This window comes from Cryptomeria japonica, chromosome 3 (genome assembly GCF_030272615.1).
Source record: "Cryptomeria japonica chromosome 3, Sugi_1.0, whole genome shotgun sequence".
Classification (NCBI taxonomy): domain Eukaryota; kingdom Viridiplantae; phylum Streptophyta; class Pinopsida; order Cupressales; family Cupressaceae; genus Cryptomeria; species Cryptomeria japonica.
The window spans coordinates 420,030,498-420,044,972 of NC_081407.1; the positions used below are offsets into that span (position 1 = coordinate 420,030,498).

Sequence of the window (14,475 nt, forward strand, 5' to 3'; positions counted from 1 at the left end):
AGTAGAGAATTGGAAAGTCATATAAAGTAGTTGATGCATTGATCAGAAGGAGGAGCATGTCGATAGAGATGAGAGTAGAAGTAATAGGTTTTGAGGAATTGAATAACTTGTATGAGGATGACCCAGATTTTGCAGAACCTTGGAAAGCTTGTAAGGAACCGATTATTGTAGACAAAAGTAAGTAGCTGGACTATTTCATTCAAGATGAGATGTTGTTTAGAGGAGTTCAGTTGTGTATACCTAGAAGTTCTATGAGAGAAATTCTGATAAAGGAGAAGCATAGTGGAGGATTAGCCGGACACTTTGGTATTGACAAGATAGTGGCATTAATTAGTGAGAAGTACTTTTGGCCTTAGATTCATAAGGATGTTAGGAAATTTGTGCAAAGATATAGGATTTGTCAACTTGCAAAAGGTAGTAGTCAAAATGTGGGACAGTATAAGCCTTTGACAGTTCCAGAGAGACCTTGGGAGGACATAAGCATGGATTTTATACTTGGCTTGCCTAAGACCCAAAGAGGAAATGATTTTATATTTGTGGTGGTACATAGATTCTCGAAGATAGCACATTTCATACCTTATAAAGAGACAATAGATACAATACATGTTGCAGACCTATTTTTCAAGGTAGTGGTGAGATTATATGGATTACCTATGAACATAGTTTCAAATAGAGATACTAAGTTTTTTGGATATTTTTAGAGAACACTTTGGAAAAAGATGAAGATGGATTTGAAGTTCAGTTCTACTTTTCACCCACAGACAGATGGATAGACAAAGGTAGTGGACAAGAGTTTGGGAAATTTGTTGAGATGCCTAGTTGGAGAGAAAACTGGAAGTTGGGATTTGATTCTTGCACAAGCAGAGTTTGGCTACAATAAGTCAATGAACATGAGTACCAAAAGAACACCTTTTGAGATTGTTATCGGAATACGCCCTCAAGGTATACAAGAATTGAGAGATATTAGTAATGAAGACAAGAGAAGTTCAAAAGCAGAAGAATTTGTAGATCATATGAAGGTATTGCATGTTCAGGTTAAACAATGTTTGGAGGAAATGAATAATAACTATAAAGAGAAAGAAGATGAGAAGAGGAGACATGAGAAATTTTAAGCTGGTGATGGAGTATTGGTGTATCTGAGAAAAGAGAGATTCTCAGTTGGAACCTATAATAAGTTGCAGATGAGAAAGTTTGGAACCTATAAGATCTTGAGGAAATTCAATTCTGAAAATGCATATGAAGTGGAGTTATCAGATAGCTTGGGTATTTCACCTATATTCAACATTGCAGATCTACATCAACATGAAGAGACAGAATTCAGTGAGGACAGTGTAGCAGACTTGTAGAAGTAGATACCTTAGTGGATACAGATCAGATTGAAGAGATTTTGGATAACATAATTGGGTGTAGCACTCAGAGAAACCAGTACAGAGAGTATCTTGTGAAGTGGAAAGGCGGACTAGTTTAAGATTCATCATGGATTTCTCAGGCAGAGGTAGACCATCTTGGTTTTTCTCAGACCCCAACAAAGTGAGGGACTGACTTTTTCAACAACCCCAGATGTCTGATGTAGGAGCATCCCTAGTTCTTGGCAATCTTGCATCAACCAAAAACATTATCTTTCAATTTGTTCCCGTTTTGTAGTTTTAGCATTTCATTTTGTGTTTCTTTGCATTTGCTCACCGGATCTTGTGGAGCTGGATTTTGATTGTGGACATGTTCATTTGCCTTATATTAAGTCTGTGGGACGTTTAGATATTTTCTTGGTAAGTTATCACTTCCGAAATCTGAGATAGTTTTCTAGCTTAGAACACTGGAGCCGCTTGGACCTATTTTGCTACTGGCGAATCTTGTGAATTATTTTCGTAGCTTGCAGAGCTTCAATTCATTATTTCCAACGTTCCTTGACGTGTGGCCAACCTTCCCTTAGGTCCGCACTTCATCCTATGGATTTTTCGGATGGATCTCTTTGGTGGAGGCTGACCTTGTTGCTTTACACGTTTCATCTTGTTCATCGGCGATTGTTTCACCTTGGGCCGATGCGGATCACCCTTGATCATATAAATCAATGTAATCAAGCATTTAGAATTAAGAAAGTTAGAAGATAGAAGATAGATCTAAAGGTTAGGAGGTCTGAAGTTGGCTCGCATCCTTTCTTGAGCCGAATGTTGCACAACACACATGTTTTGTGATCAGGCCAGTGTGCCAAATCTTGTAAGCCCGCATGTTGTTGGAAGTTTGTAACTGATTTTCGTGATATAATATAGTTTGTTTATGCCTCCATCACTTCAAGTTGTTTTTGTTGTGTAACTCTTGCTGCACAATCCAGACTATTCTCTTTGAGGACCCTCCCACCCTGACTGCACCACTAGTCCTAGGCTCTTCCCATTCAATTGAATGAGGTATCAAAACTAAAATGTAATGTAATGATTTATTTTTCATATGCTCAATAACATCGACTATTTCTTTTGCACAATTTCATATCAACCATATAAATAAGGCATGCTCAATTGGTCTCACTACCAAGAGACAGATCCACTTGATCCCACAGTGAAATACAACCATATAAGATGATAACAACATCTATTCATGATATCCATAATTACTCAACCATCCATAACATTTTTGTCATAAGCATTCAAGTATTCATTTCACTTGCTCATAACAAAGCTTTAACACCAATGTACCTGGGAAGGCATAGGTCAAGAAAACATGTCAATCTCAATGCAAATCATTATAAAAATATCAAATGCATCATCTCAAGCATATATACATACACTATTCATCATAATGTCATCATAAGAAGTCATATACACGAAGCATGTAACAAGGTCATACTCAAGGAGTAAACTTGAGTCATGAATACCATCACAAATTGATTCCAAAACAAGCATAGAAACACAATTATTCATGACACGACATAATATCATACAAAATAAATCACGAGGAATTCACATGAGGGTCAATTAGGCACTGAAAATCAATCATGAGGCAAAACTGGGCCAATCAGGGTTTATTGGCCAAAATTGATCAAAACATCACGTTGTTGATTGGATGTGCCACTTTGGGCATCTATTGTGCCATTTTGGGCATCAATAGCACCACAATTTTGAAAAATTATCTCTTTGCAGATCAATAGAACCACACTACTTATTAGATGTGCCATACTGGGTCAAAAACACAATCTAGATCTGGGAGGCTAAGTAGGGCACCTAGTTGGACAAAAATGAGGCATGGGAGGCCAAATTGGAGACCAACCCATTTTAGAACCACCTCATGAAACTTCAAAAACACCATAAAAACACCCACAATTTTTTTCCACAAAATTGGGCCTCAAATTGTGAAAAACACCACATTTTCACATTGAAACCCCACACCCATATTCAAAGCAACCATACAATCTATCAAACACATACAAGATTGGGTTTTATTACTTAAAAGGGTTTAAAATATATAATAACACACATTTAAATCAATCAAAGAGATCAAATTGAAAGACGAGAAGGAGATTGGAGACTCCTACCTCAACTTGGAGAGAAACTTCAATTGCAAACTACATTATGTACTCTCCATCATTAGTCACAATATTCAAGTAGCATCATGACCTCCTCAAATCAAATCCATCCACACCATGCCAACAAGATTTTCCTTCCAAATTCATTTTATCCCCACAAATCACCATTTTGCCAATAAGAGGGTTTTTGAGAGCCCAAGTAAGGAAAAGTACACCAAGTGTTTATGTAATGAGCCCAATTCTAAGTTATAAGATCCTTTTTATGAGAGGGTATAAAATAAAATTTAAATTCATAAAACTACTAATTCCCTCAAAATCCCCCAAAATATAAAATCACTTAAATAACTTTAATTCAAATACATAACTAACTTAATACGTGCATTATTATATGCATTTACCTCCATGATATAAATTACCATTAATGCATGTGATAAATGACCAACTAATGGAATATGAGAAAGCAGTCATTACATGTTGACTCAACACGACAAATAGGTATCTAAAAGCTACCAATTGTGGTAGTTGGGGCTCAAAACCATAAAATCATTAAAATAATAAAATCAAAGAATTGCTCTAATCAAGGGGCATGGGTTTAGGCTCAATAAAATTGGCCAATATGCTATCTCCTATTAACCACCATTGGAGAAAGTAGGTACGCACAAACCCGTGAAGCTAAGTGGAGTTGATGCTTTGTACCTATTGTCACTGAAACATTCACACACCAAGTGTAGCTGCTCATGCCTATATATATAAACACTCAAATTAATTCAAATCATGGAAGGGGAACTTAATATCATATGCCTCTCATAAATGAGTGATACAATATCATCCCTTTCACATCTAACTATCAATTAAACCTCATGATAATAACTAATCTAATTAACTACATCAAATAATATCATCCCTCAGCAATATTGAGCATGTACTATAATCCCCTAATGGGATCAACATCATAACACCATTAGTAACATGATATCTCTCATCAAATCAAAATTACATAAATATGATTCATTATTTTAAATCAACTAATATAGTAAACATCATTTATCTCATTCCATTCATTACACAAATCAACATTTCACATATGATAATACCAAATCATTAAATAGGTCTATCTCAATCATCCAAACACCTTAGGTCTAGCTAATGCCATAGCAACAACCCAATGAATCAAGTACCCAAATCAATCATGTAATGGTTCTCACAGCCATTCACAAGAAAAAACATGCATCTCAAAGCATCAACATAATCAAATCACCATGAAGCAATAAAACACATCACTAGCCTAGAACAACCACGATATATATCAAAATCGAGCATAAGATAAACACTCAAGGTCACATTCATTACAATAGTGAAAAATACAAAGCACCACATAATGATCCACATCCAAATCGCAAAGGATATAATCCACAGACATTAAGCTAAGTCCATAAAATAAAATATGAAATGCGAAAAGCAGATGGGAGGGGCATTAGAATAAAAGATTTGTTTTTTAAATGCAACCTCTAAATATCTTTATATTTTTTTGTCACCTTACAATTTCTATTTATTATCTTAACAAATATATTCCCCACATTATTACATTTTAAAAAACAAAAGATAACAAGATAAGTTCTACAATAAAATAATTAAACTTAATATAAATTTATTTATTTATTTTTAACATGTTAAACGATATTTTGATTAATTTTTTTCCTTTTATTATAACTTAGAATTAAAATTAAGTCATACAATTATTTTATAATTTATAAATTAATATTAAATTTTACCTTAAATTTAATTATATTTTTTAATTAATTTTCATGAAATAAAATATTAGAAAAATTCTTCTCTAAATTTTTTTATTTTTTTTTTCACTTAACAGTATAATTCCCCATGTATTATTATATTAAAAATAACAAAAATGTCTTCCACCATAAAATAACTGAACTTAGATATAAAATATTTCAACCTTAAAAACGTTTGAATATATTTACAGAATACTTATCCATATAACCTTCAACATCATGAGTCATTGCAAACTTTTTTTAAAACTAGAAAACAAAATAGCGAGGAAATTTTAAATGACTGGAAGAATTTAAGAAAGCTAAAGTAATACAAAAACTCTAAGTACGATGTTACCCACTTTATCATTTGACTATAATTTGTTATTCAAAGTTTGGGGCACCGCCCAAAATGCTTATCGACTAAAACCATTGACCCGTCGCATTCTTTATTTACAAGTCAAAAGCTTCCTCACCGTGTGAACGCTATAACTCCCGCCTACCTAACACTTTGATTTTAACATGCCAAACGCGGTCTTAACACTCCATCAACAAAACCTAATTTACCCAATTCAATCATTATTTCTCCAACTAAATTTAGGTAGATATGGAGGACAGCTATGAAAGTTGAATGGTTTGGAGCATTAAATCATATGTATGGACATCACTTATATTAATAATATAAAGGTTTAGAGCATAATGGATTAATGAGGGCATAATGTTTACGATCAGAGTAGTCTAGTGGGGCTTTGAGTTTTGGTGGGAATATTAGCAATGCCACGATTTAATCATCATACTATGGCATGAAGTTCAGTGGGGGCTCCTTGGTGGCAACATTAACAATGTCACGTTTTAACCATCACAATGTGTCATTAATGGTTATAGATCAAATCTTTTTAAGTACAATGGATCAATGAGGGTACAATGCCTACGATCACAATAGTCTAGTAGAGGTTTGAGTCTTGGTGGCAACATCAACAATGCCACGATTTAACCATCACACTATCCCATGAAGTCCAATGGGGGTTTGAGTCTTGGTGTCAACATCAACAATGTCACGTTTTAACAATCGCACTATGCCATGAATATTCATAGATCAAGTTTTATAAGTACAATGGATCAATGAGGGCACAATACCTACTATTACAATAGTTCAATGGGTGTTTGAGTCTTGGTGAACATTAACAAAGCCATGATTCAACCATCACACTATGGCATAAAGCCCAATGGGAGTTTGAGTCTTGGTGGCAACATCAACAATGTCATGTTTTAACCATCACACTATGTCGTGAATGTTCATAAGTCAAGTCATTTTAAGCACAATAGATTAATGAGGGTACAATGTTACAATCACAATATTCCAATAAGAGTTTAAGCCTTGGTGACAACATCAACAATGCCACAATTTAACCATCACACTATACCATGAAGTCCAGTGGGGGTTTGAGTCTTGGTTGGTAACATCAACAATGTCACGTTTTAACCATCACACACTGTCATGAAGTCCAATGAGGGTTTGAGTCTTGGTGGCAACATCAACAATATCAAATTTTAACCATCACACTATGCCATGAATGTTCATAGATCAAGTCATTTTAAGTACAATGGATTAATGAGAGAACAATGTTGCGATCACAATAGTCCAATAAGAGTTTAAGCCTTGGTGACAACATCGACAATGCCACAATTTAACCATCACACTATGCCATGAAGTCCAGTGGAGGTTTGGGTCTTGGTGGTAACATCAACAATGTCACCTTTTAACCATCACACTATGCCATGAATGTTCATAGATCAAATCTTTTTAAGTAGAATGGATCAATGAGGACACAATGCCTACGTCCAATAAGAGTTTAAGCCTTGGTGGCAACACCAATAATGCCACAAATTAACCATCACACTATGGCATGAAATCAAGTTGAGATTTAAGGCTTGGTAGCAACATCAACAATGCCATGTTTTAACCATCTCACTATGCCATGAACGTCCATAGACCAAGTCAAATTAATTAAAATGGATCAATGAGGGCACAATGCCTATGATCGCAATAGTCTAATAAGAGTTTAAACCTTGGTGACAACATCAATAATGCCACGACTTAACCATTAGAAGAATTTGAGTCTTGATGGTAACATCAACAAAGTCACGTGTTAACCATCATATTATGCCATGACCCTTCATAAATCAAGTTTTTTTTAAGTACAAGACTTTCACATTATAAAAATGGGATCAAGATCAGGTCATCCCATACAAATCAACACAATAAATACTCTTAATCCTTGACTCTTAATCGAAAAGATTTCAAACTAAAACTCAGCTCTAATATGAATATGAAAGGAATATATCCACATTGAAATGCAAGTGGGCTATGAAGACATGATTAGCTTACACAGATCTGCAATTATTAATTAATATGGATTTCATACCCACTTCAGACAACATACGCGGTTTTTGACTTTCTAAACTGAAGTTTAATTTCCAAGAAATCGACTTGGGTCTGCGCTGATTTGCAGGACATTGGACCAGCTAACAATAGGTACTTGGCATATTCGCGGGGACCTGGGGGTGGTGTTTGTCGGCAAGAAACATACGACGGCGCTATTTTACATGAATATTAAATTACTGGTCGGTTTAAATCTTGCGAAAGGCCCTCACAATTGTTAATGAGATTAGCAGCTCAAAACAATGTATATTTTACCAGTGTGTGCTAGAAAGGTCAAATTTTGGGCCATGGGAAGGTTGGAAAGCAGGTGGGGAAAAGCATAACGACAGGATTCAAGTATGAAAAGCTGAGGTAGCTTATGTCTGTAGGAGTTGCCCATTTTTAAGAGAAGAAAAAGGAGAGGAGCAGAATAGTGAATTGAGGATTGTGGAGGCTCCTGGAATATGGTGTCGTTTGCTCAAGTGATATGGCCTGCTCTTATTCTCAGGAAATGGCTTCTGCCTCACAAGCCAAAGCCATTGCCATCCCGAACAGATGAGCAGCATGATAATACTTGTGATTGTTCCTCTAATCTACAAGGTATTGTGTTTTTTTCTCTTTTGTAATCTAACTGGTACTGTTTTTCTCCTTTTATTGGATCACATATAGATAGATAGAGCTCGCCCCTCTTATTTGTAAGGTAGTGTTTTTCTTATTTTTTGAATTTTTCTTTATGTGATTTTGTTGACATTGTAGATGGATAGATAAATAGATAGATATTGTTCTTTTAATTTACAAGTTATTGTTTTTCTTTTTTTGAATCTTATTTTTGTGAGTGCATTGAGATTGTAAATAGATAGATAAATGGATAGAGATTTTAATAATGTTCATAAGATCAGAATTTTTTATGAGATTTATTTTTTAACATTTTCTTCTTCAAATATGGTAAACATAGATATCCATGTAATTAGCTTGAATGTTATTAAAAGCATAAATTTTTTATATAATGTCATTCTATCTCTATCATGTTTAATGTGTTTAATTTTTTTTCTTTTTCTCACTTTTGTTTGAAATCCTTTGAAATCTTCAGATTTTCATATTCTTTCTTCTCTTCTTTTAAGATCTTCAAACTTACATATAATGTCATTTCATTTATACTATGTTTGATGTTTTAAGAAAATATTTTCTCTATTCTCATCTTCTTTTCAGATCATACATATTCTCTCTTCTCTTCTTTTGAGATCTTAGAGCTACGCGTTCTCTCTTCTTTTCTTTTGAGATCTTTGGTTTACATGTTTTCTCTTCTTTTCTTTTTTTAAAATTTCTTACATAATTCCCTTCCATTTCATTTTGTGATTTAATGTACAGTCTTCATACCTTCTTTTGCAATCTTACATCTGGCATTCTGTCTTCTCACCTTCTTTTAAAATTTTTTAGTTACATATTCTCTTTTCTCACCTCATTTTGCAATCTTGAATTTGATATTCTCTCTTCTCACCTTCTTTTCAAATCTTGAATTACATATTCTTTCTTCTCACCTCCTTTTGAGACCTTCAACTTAAATATTCTCTCTTCTGACTTTCTTTTGAGATCTTCGACTTACATTCTCTCTTCTCACGTTTTTAAATTGGTGTGTGAGATCTGATTCTCAATTGAACAATAAGTACATCTTCATTAAATCCCATATAGAGTTTATGTGTATAAACAAACAAATGGCTAGGATCCGAGGGCTGAGAGCCTCTGTTCACCATGTTTACAGGAGGCTCAACGCTTAGGCGCGGCCAATCGGAAACACTGCGGACAGATTACACCCGGCCCCGTGAATACAAAGTCTTTGTTGGAACGTGGAACGTAGGTGGGATGAGCGCCCCGGACGATTTAGAGCTGGAGGAATGGCTATGTAGAAACAAATCCTGTGACATATACGTGATAGGGTAAAAAAAAAGCATTTTTGATGTTTATTTCTGTCCTGCAGCTCGGATTTATGGGTTTCAAAAGCTATAAGGTAATGTCTGCTCTGCACTCTGCAACAGATTCCAGGAAAGCGTTCCTTTGAAGGCCGGGAAAGTGTTGGGCTCAGAGGACAGCCGAGCAGCAGATAAATGGGACGCCTTGATTGACAAAGCTCTGAACAGAGCACCAAAAGCACATCTGAACAGAGCACCAAAAGCACCACCATCTCATTCGGGAAAAACCCAATTTGATTTCCAATTCCAAGCAGACAATTTGGGATTAGTAGATTTCGGGTGGAGCAGCTGCAAGGACGACACCGCTCAGCCAAATGTGGGTCTCCTTCCCACAGAGATAAACCTGGAAGGAATGGCCGATCCGGTTGAAAAGGGCAAGTGGGGCTCTGGTAGACAGCGTTATGAACGAATTGTATGCAAACAAATGGTGGGGCTCTACGTTACAATCTGGGTCAGCTGCCCTCTGGTGCCATTCGTTCGCGACATTAGAGTCTCTTGCGTTGGTTGTGGTATCATGGGCTATCTACGGAACAAGGTAATTAGAGGATGGGCTTTTTCTTTTTGGGGGACTTTCAAATTTTTTAAAAAATCAGTTTTTGAACATCATTCTACAGTGAAAATGTGATTGTTTGTTGGAAAATTAATTTATTTTTTTTTTATTTTTATTTTATTTTTTTATGGTTGGTGTAGTTCTTGTTGATTTTTGTATAGTATGATGGTTAAGTTCTGATATTATTATTTTTGTCATCAAAGATTTAAATTGAATGTTATTGATACAAATTTTATTTATGACTGATTTATAATTCGTTTTAACCTGAATCACCCTGGAAAACCTGGAATACCTGTAATAATCTTCACTGCTACAGGGGTCAATATCAATTAGCTTAAGACTTCACCAGAGCAACTTATGTTTCGTGTGCGTACACTTGGCTTCGGGACACAAGGAAGGCGACGAGGCTCGCAGAAATTCTGACGTTGCAGAAATATTGAAGAGGACTATTTTCTCCCGCAGTTCCAGCATTCTGTCTCCACGCACCATTATGGGACATGAGTAAGTACAGATCATTTTTTTGGAAAACATCCTACCAATTATGAGTTGAGATTGAAACATTTTTAATGCTTTAATGCTTGCTATTGTAATTTGAAAGGCATAAATTCTGGTGTTCTTTAATTTGAAAATGATTCAATTTTGATATGTCTAGGTATTTTTAGTGAAAATTAAAATAGTATTAATCAAATTTATTGATCTATAATTTATAAATAGTGGTTCACATAAATCTATCTTTTATAAGAATGAATAGTCTATGATTCAATTGTGTAGTATATGAGTCAAGTTCATCAGTTCATATTTCGTGAGTAGTGGTTCACACAAATCTATTTTTATGAAAACCACTGGTCCACAATTTAATTTCATAGTTTTTGAGTCAAATTCATTGATCTATATTTTATGAGTAATGATTTACACAAATTCATTTATCATGAGAACAAATAATCTAAGATTCAATTGTGGATTTTTTTAGGTATTATGAGTATGAGTGGTGGTTCACACAAACCCATCTTTTATGAAAATAAATGATTTAAGATTCAATTGTATAGTTTTTAAAGTCAAATTCATTGATCTATATTTTATGAATAGTGATTCAAACAAACCCATCTCTTATGAATATGAATGATCAAAGATTCAATTGCATAATTTTTAAATCAAACTTGTTAGTTCCCATATTTTATAACTAATATTCACAAGAATCCATCTTTGGTCCACTTAACACTCATTACTTCTAGACGATACTCATATAAATAAATATTCAATATTCATTTTTGTTAAGTATATCTACAGTATGAATGTTTTAATATTTTTTAATGGGAGATCTGGATTGAGCAAGCTTGAAGTCTCTAATGTACGTTTTTATTTCTGAATCTGGGCAGTGGAATAATATGGTTTGGAGACTTGAATTATCGGATTGCACTGTGTGATGAAAAGGCAAGGCATCTCATTGAGAAAACAGATTGGACAACACTTCAATGGAGTGATGAGGTAGCAATCTCTTTTCTCAACAGTTCAGCTGTCTAATAGACTATCTTTGATTTTCTATTCTATATTATTTTGTTGATGAAATCCAATTGTTTTACCGTTTCTCCCTTTTCAGCTGAAGACTGAGCAAAAGGCAGGACGAGTATTTCAACAGTGGAAGGAGGGCACTATAAATTTCGCCCCAACTTACAAGTATGCTCCCAATTCTGATCACTACAGTGGAACCCAGATCAAGGCAGGTGGAAAGCGGCGTGTTCCAGCTTGGTAAACAAACTTTTAAGAAAAAAATTTGAGTACCCATCTGCAAGAATCTATTAAATATATATATGAAGTTTGTAGTTTGTATATACAGGTGTGACCGGATCCTTTGGTATGGAAATGGACTGGAGCAAATATCATATGAGCGAGCAGAGTACAAACTTTCAGATCACAGACCTGTTTCTGCTATATTTACTTCAACAGTGGACGCTCTGTGCAAACGAAAAGTGGAAAAGAGTGTAAGCCTCTCCATTAAACTCATGGAGGCCCAAAACTTGCTTTCACCAGATATTGTGAAGCTTCCCACCCTGTTCAAACAGAGGCAAGCAATTTTACCAACCCTTCAGCTTTCAATGCATGAAACATTTGTTGGAAGCATTAAAATAAAATTAGGGTTTTTTGTGATATGCAGTTGTCAGGATGACATTGGTGCAGCTGTGAAAGCTGAGGTTATGAAGGACCTCATTCCAATCTTCAATGAAATAGAGACTGATTAATTGCTCACCCACAAACACATTGGGTATGGAAAATTTGAATTTTGGATTAGAATATGTAAAAAAAAATTATCAAGATTTCAGATTATATTTGATTTATCATCAGAATGAATAAGAAAAATTGAATCAACAATTTTTAGTTAATCAAGAAAATTATATAAACATTTTTCTTCTATTCAAATTTTCGGATCACATTTCATGATTCATCATCAGAATAAACAAACAAGAACAAACATTTTTCTTAGTCAAAATTTTAGATCACTTTCTATAATTTATTATCAGAATAAAAAAATAAAATTGAATAACCATTTTTCTAAAATATCAAAGCATCAAAGCCCAGATGTAATATATCTTTCAAATTGCAGGCAAGTGAGGTAATCCTGTGGCCCGTGGCTGATCCAGACAAACCCACGAAAAGAGGAGTTCGACGAAGATAAGGTTGGTGAGCACAAACCATTATCTGAGTTGGTTTGTTTGAATGGTAAAATATCATATTCTCAGGCAGGCTTTTTTTTTGCCCTGTTTTTTTAATTGCAAGCTTGGTTTTGATTATGCCATTTTATTAAAAAGAATTTTTTAAAATTTGATTAGGTCAGGTTTGATCTGTTAATGATTTTGTCAGATCTGATTTTTTATTGGCAATAATTTAATTAAATGATAACTTTTGATTTAGGCTTATCTTTTTTATAATATTATAATTTATTAAATAAAACAAGTTTATATCAATATACAATCTTTTTTTTTTTAATATAAAATTGATCTTGACTAATTTAATCTTTGTTTATATCAATAACAGATCTATTTGTAGCGATTGGAATGGAAAAGGAACACAAATATCATTGAAGGAAGAAATAGCGTTAGTCGAAATGGGAGAGAAAAATTCATTACAAAATACAAGCACCATTTTTGCTTGTAGAATATGAAAGGTGCACAAAACAAAAGAAAAGAAAAAAGTTGTTATCACTCAAGTGAATATAACAAAGTTTTATTGCTCTTTCTTAATGCAAGTAATAATTTTGAAATTCAAAGTCCATCATCAACAATCACAAATCCATTCATTTTGAGTGTGAAATGTATGATTTAAACATCACTTTTTCTTTTTCTTTTTTAAGAGTAAGAGAACATATATGTGTATAAAGCATTAATAGAATTTAGCCGAAAGTAGAAGTGGAAATATAGCACTAATAAGTAACTCATCTTGAAAGATTTTCTGGTTTACTTGTGAAGTTTAATGGTTTAGAATGGGTTCACCAAGGATCAAGCCCTACCAAGTGCAAGGTTCTAATACCAATGATTAAGCTAAGTTCGATCCGTATATGAATTTGATATATTAGATACCCTTGTCATAATATCTCAACTAAAATCAACTTTTGGAATAGATGTATATAACCTCATCATGTTATAATATATGTTAATATTTATATATAATCTAGTTGTATACATTAAAAAAATACTCTATGAACACATCATATGACATGCGAAACCTCTTGTAACAATTGTTAGACAGTTCAAATAACTGGAAGACAACTGAGAGGGGGGGTGAATCAGTTGTCACCAGATTACCGGAACCATTAGCAATTAAAACTTAAATACAAGAACCCAAAACATTAATACTGGAATGTAGCTAAACCAATTAAGCATAAGCAATAATCACAAAATAAATACCATCCACATGACACCAAGATTTATAAGTGGAAACCCGGTAAAGAGAAAAACCACAATGGGAAGCCTAACCATAGTCAGATAATACTTATGTAGTAAGTATGTGAATTATAATTGAGGGGTCTGCACTTGCAGGAAGGCCAATAGCCTAGAGCGTACTACTCATCACAAAAGGAGTCTCAATGACTACATAGAAATCCAAACTACAATTTGGAGAAGTGTTTGAACTGCAAAGATAGCATCTCCTATGCCTGAGTACAGTTTTGGTTAAGCTCAATATCGGAGGACTAAATCCTCTTACATAATCCCAATTTGATCTCCAATGATCAACCAAATCCTTTGCTTGAATGATATTACATT

At 34.1% G+C, this 14,475-nt stretch overlaps 1 protein-coding gene across 2 annotated transcripts; it reads left to right on the forward strand.

The window, feature by feature from the left end:
- Positions 1-7,911: 7,911 nt before the first annotated feature.
- On the forward strand, positions 7,912-13,474 carry LOC131070453 (type I inositol polyphosphate 5-phosphatase 2). Of its 2 annotated transcripts, none has more exons than XM_058006009.2 (10): positions 7,912-8,302; positions 9,462-9,636; positions 9,736-10,204; positions 10,536-10,720; positions 11,596-11,704; positions 11,817-11,965; positions 12,054-12,281; positions 12,372-12,479; positions 12,819-12,895; positions 13,250-13,474. In XM_058006009.2, the coding sequence occupies exons 1-8, from the start codon at positions 8,167-8,169 to the stop codon at positions 12,454-12,456; spliced, it is 1,536 nt and encodes a 511-aa protein (XP_057861992.2). In that variant the 5' UTR covers positions 7,912-8,166; the 3' UTR covers positions 12,457-12,479; positions 12,819-12,895; positions 13,250-13,474. The 2 variants fall into 2 exon arrangements, with proteins under 2 accessions (XP_057861992.2, XP_057861991.2); XM_058006008.2 differs by having other exon boundaries at positions 12,819-12,891; positions 13,250-13,473.
- The last annotated feature ends 1,001 nt before the right edge of the window (positions 13,475-14,475 follow it).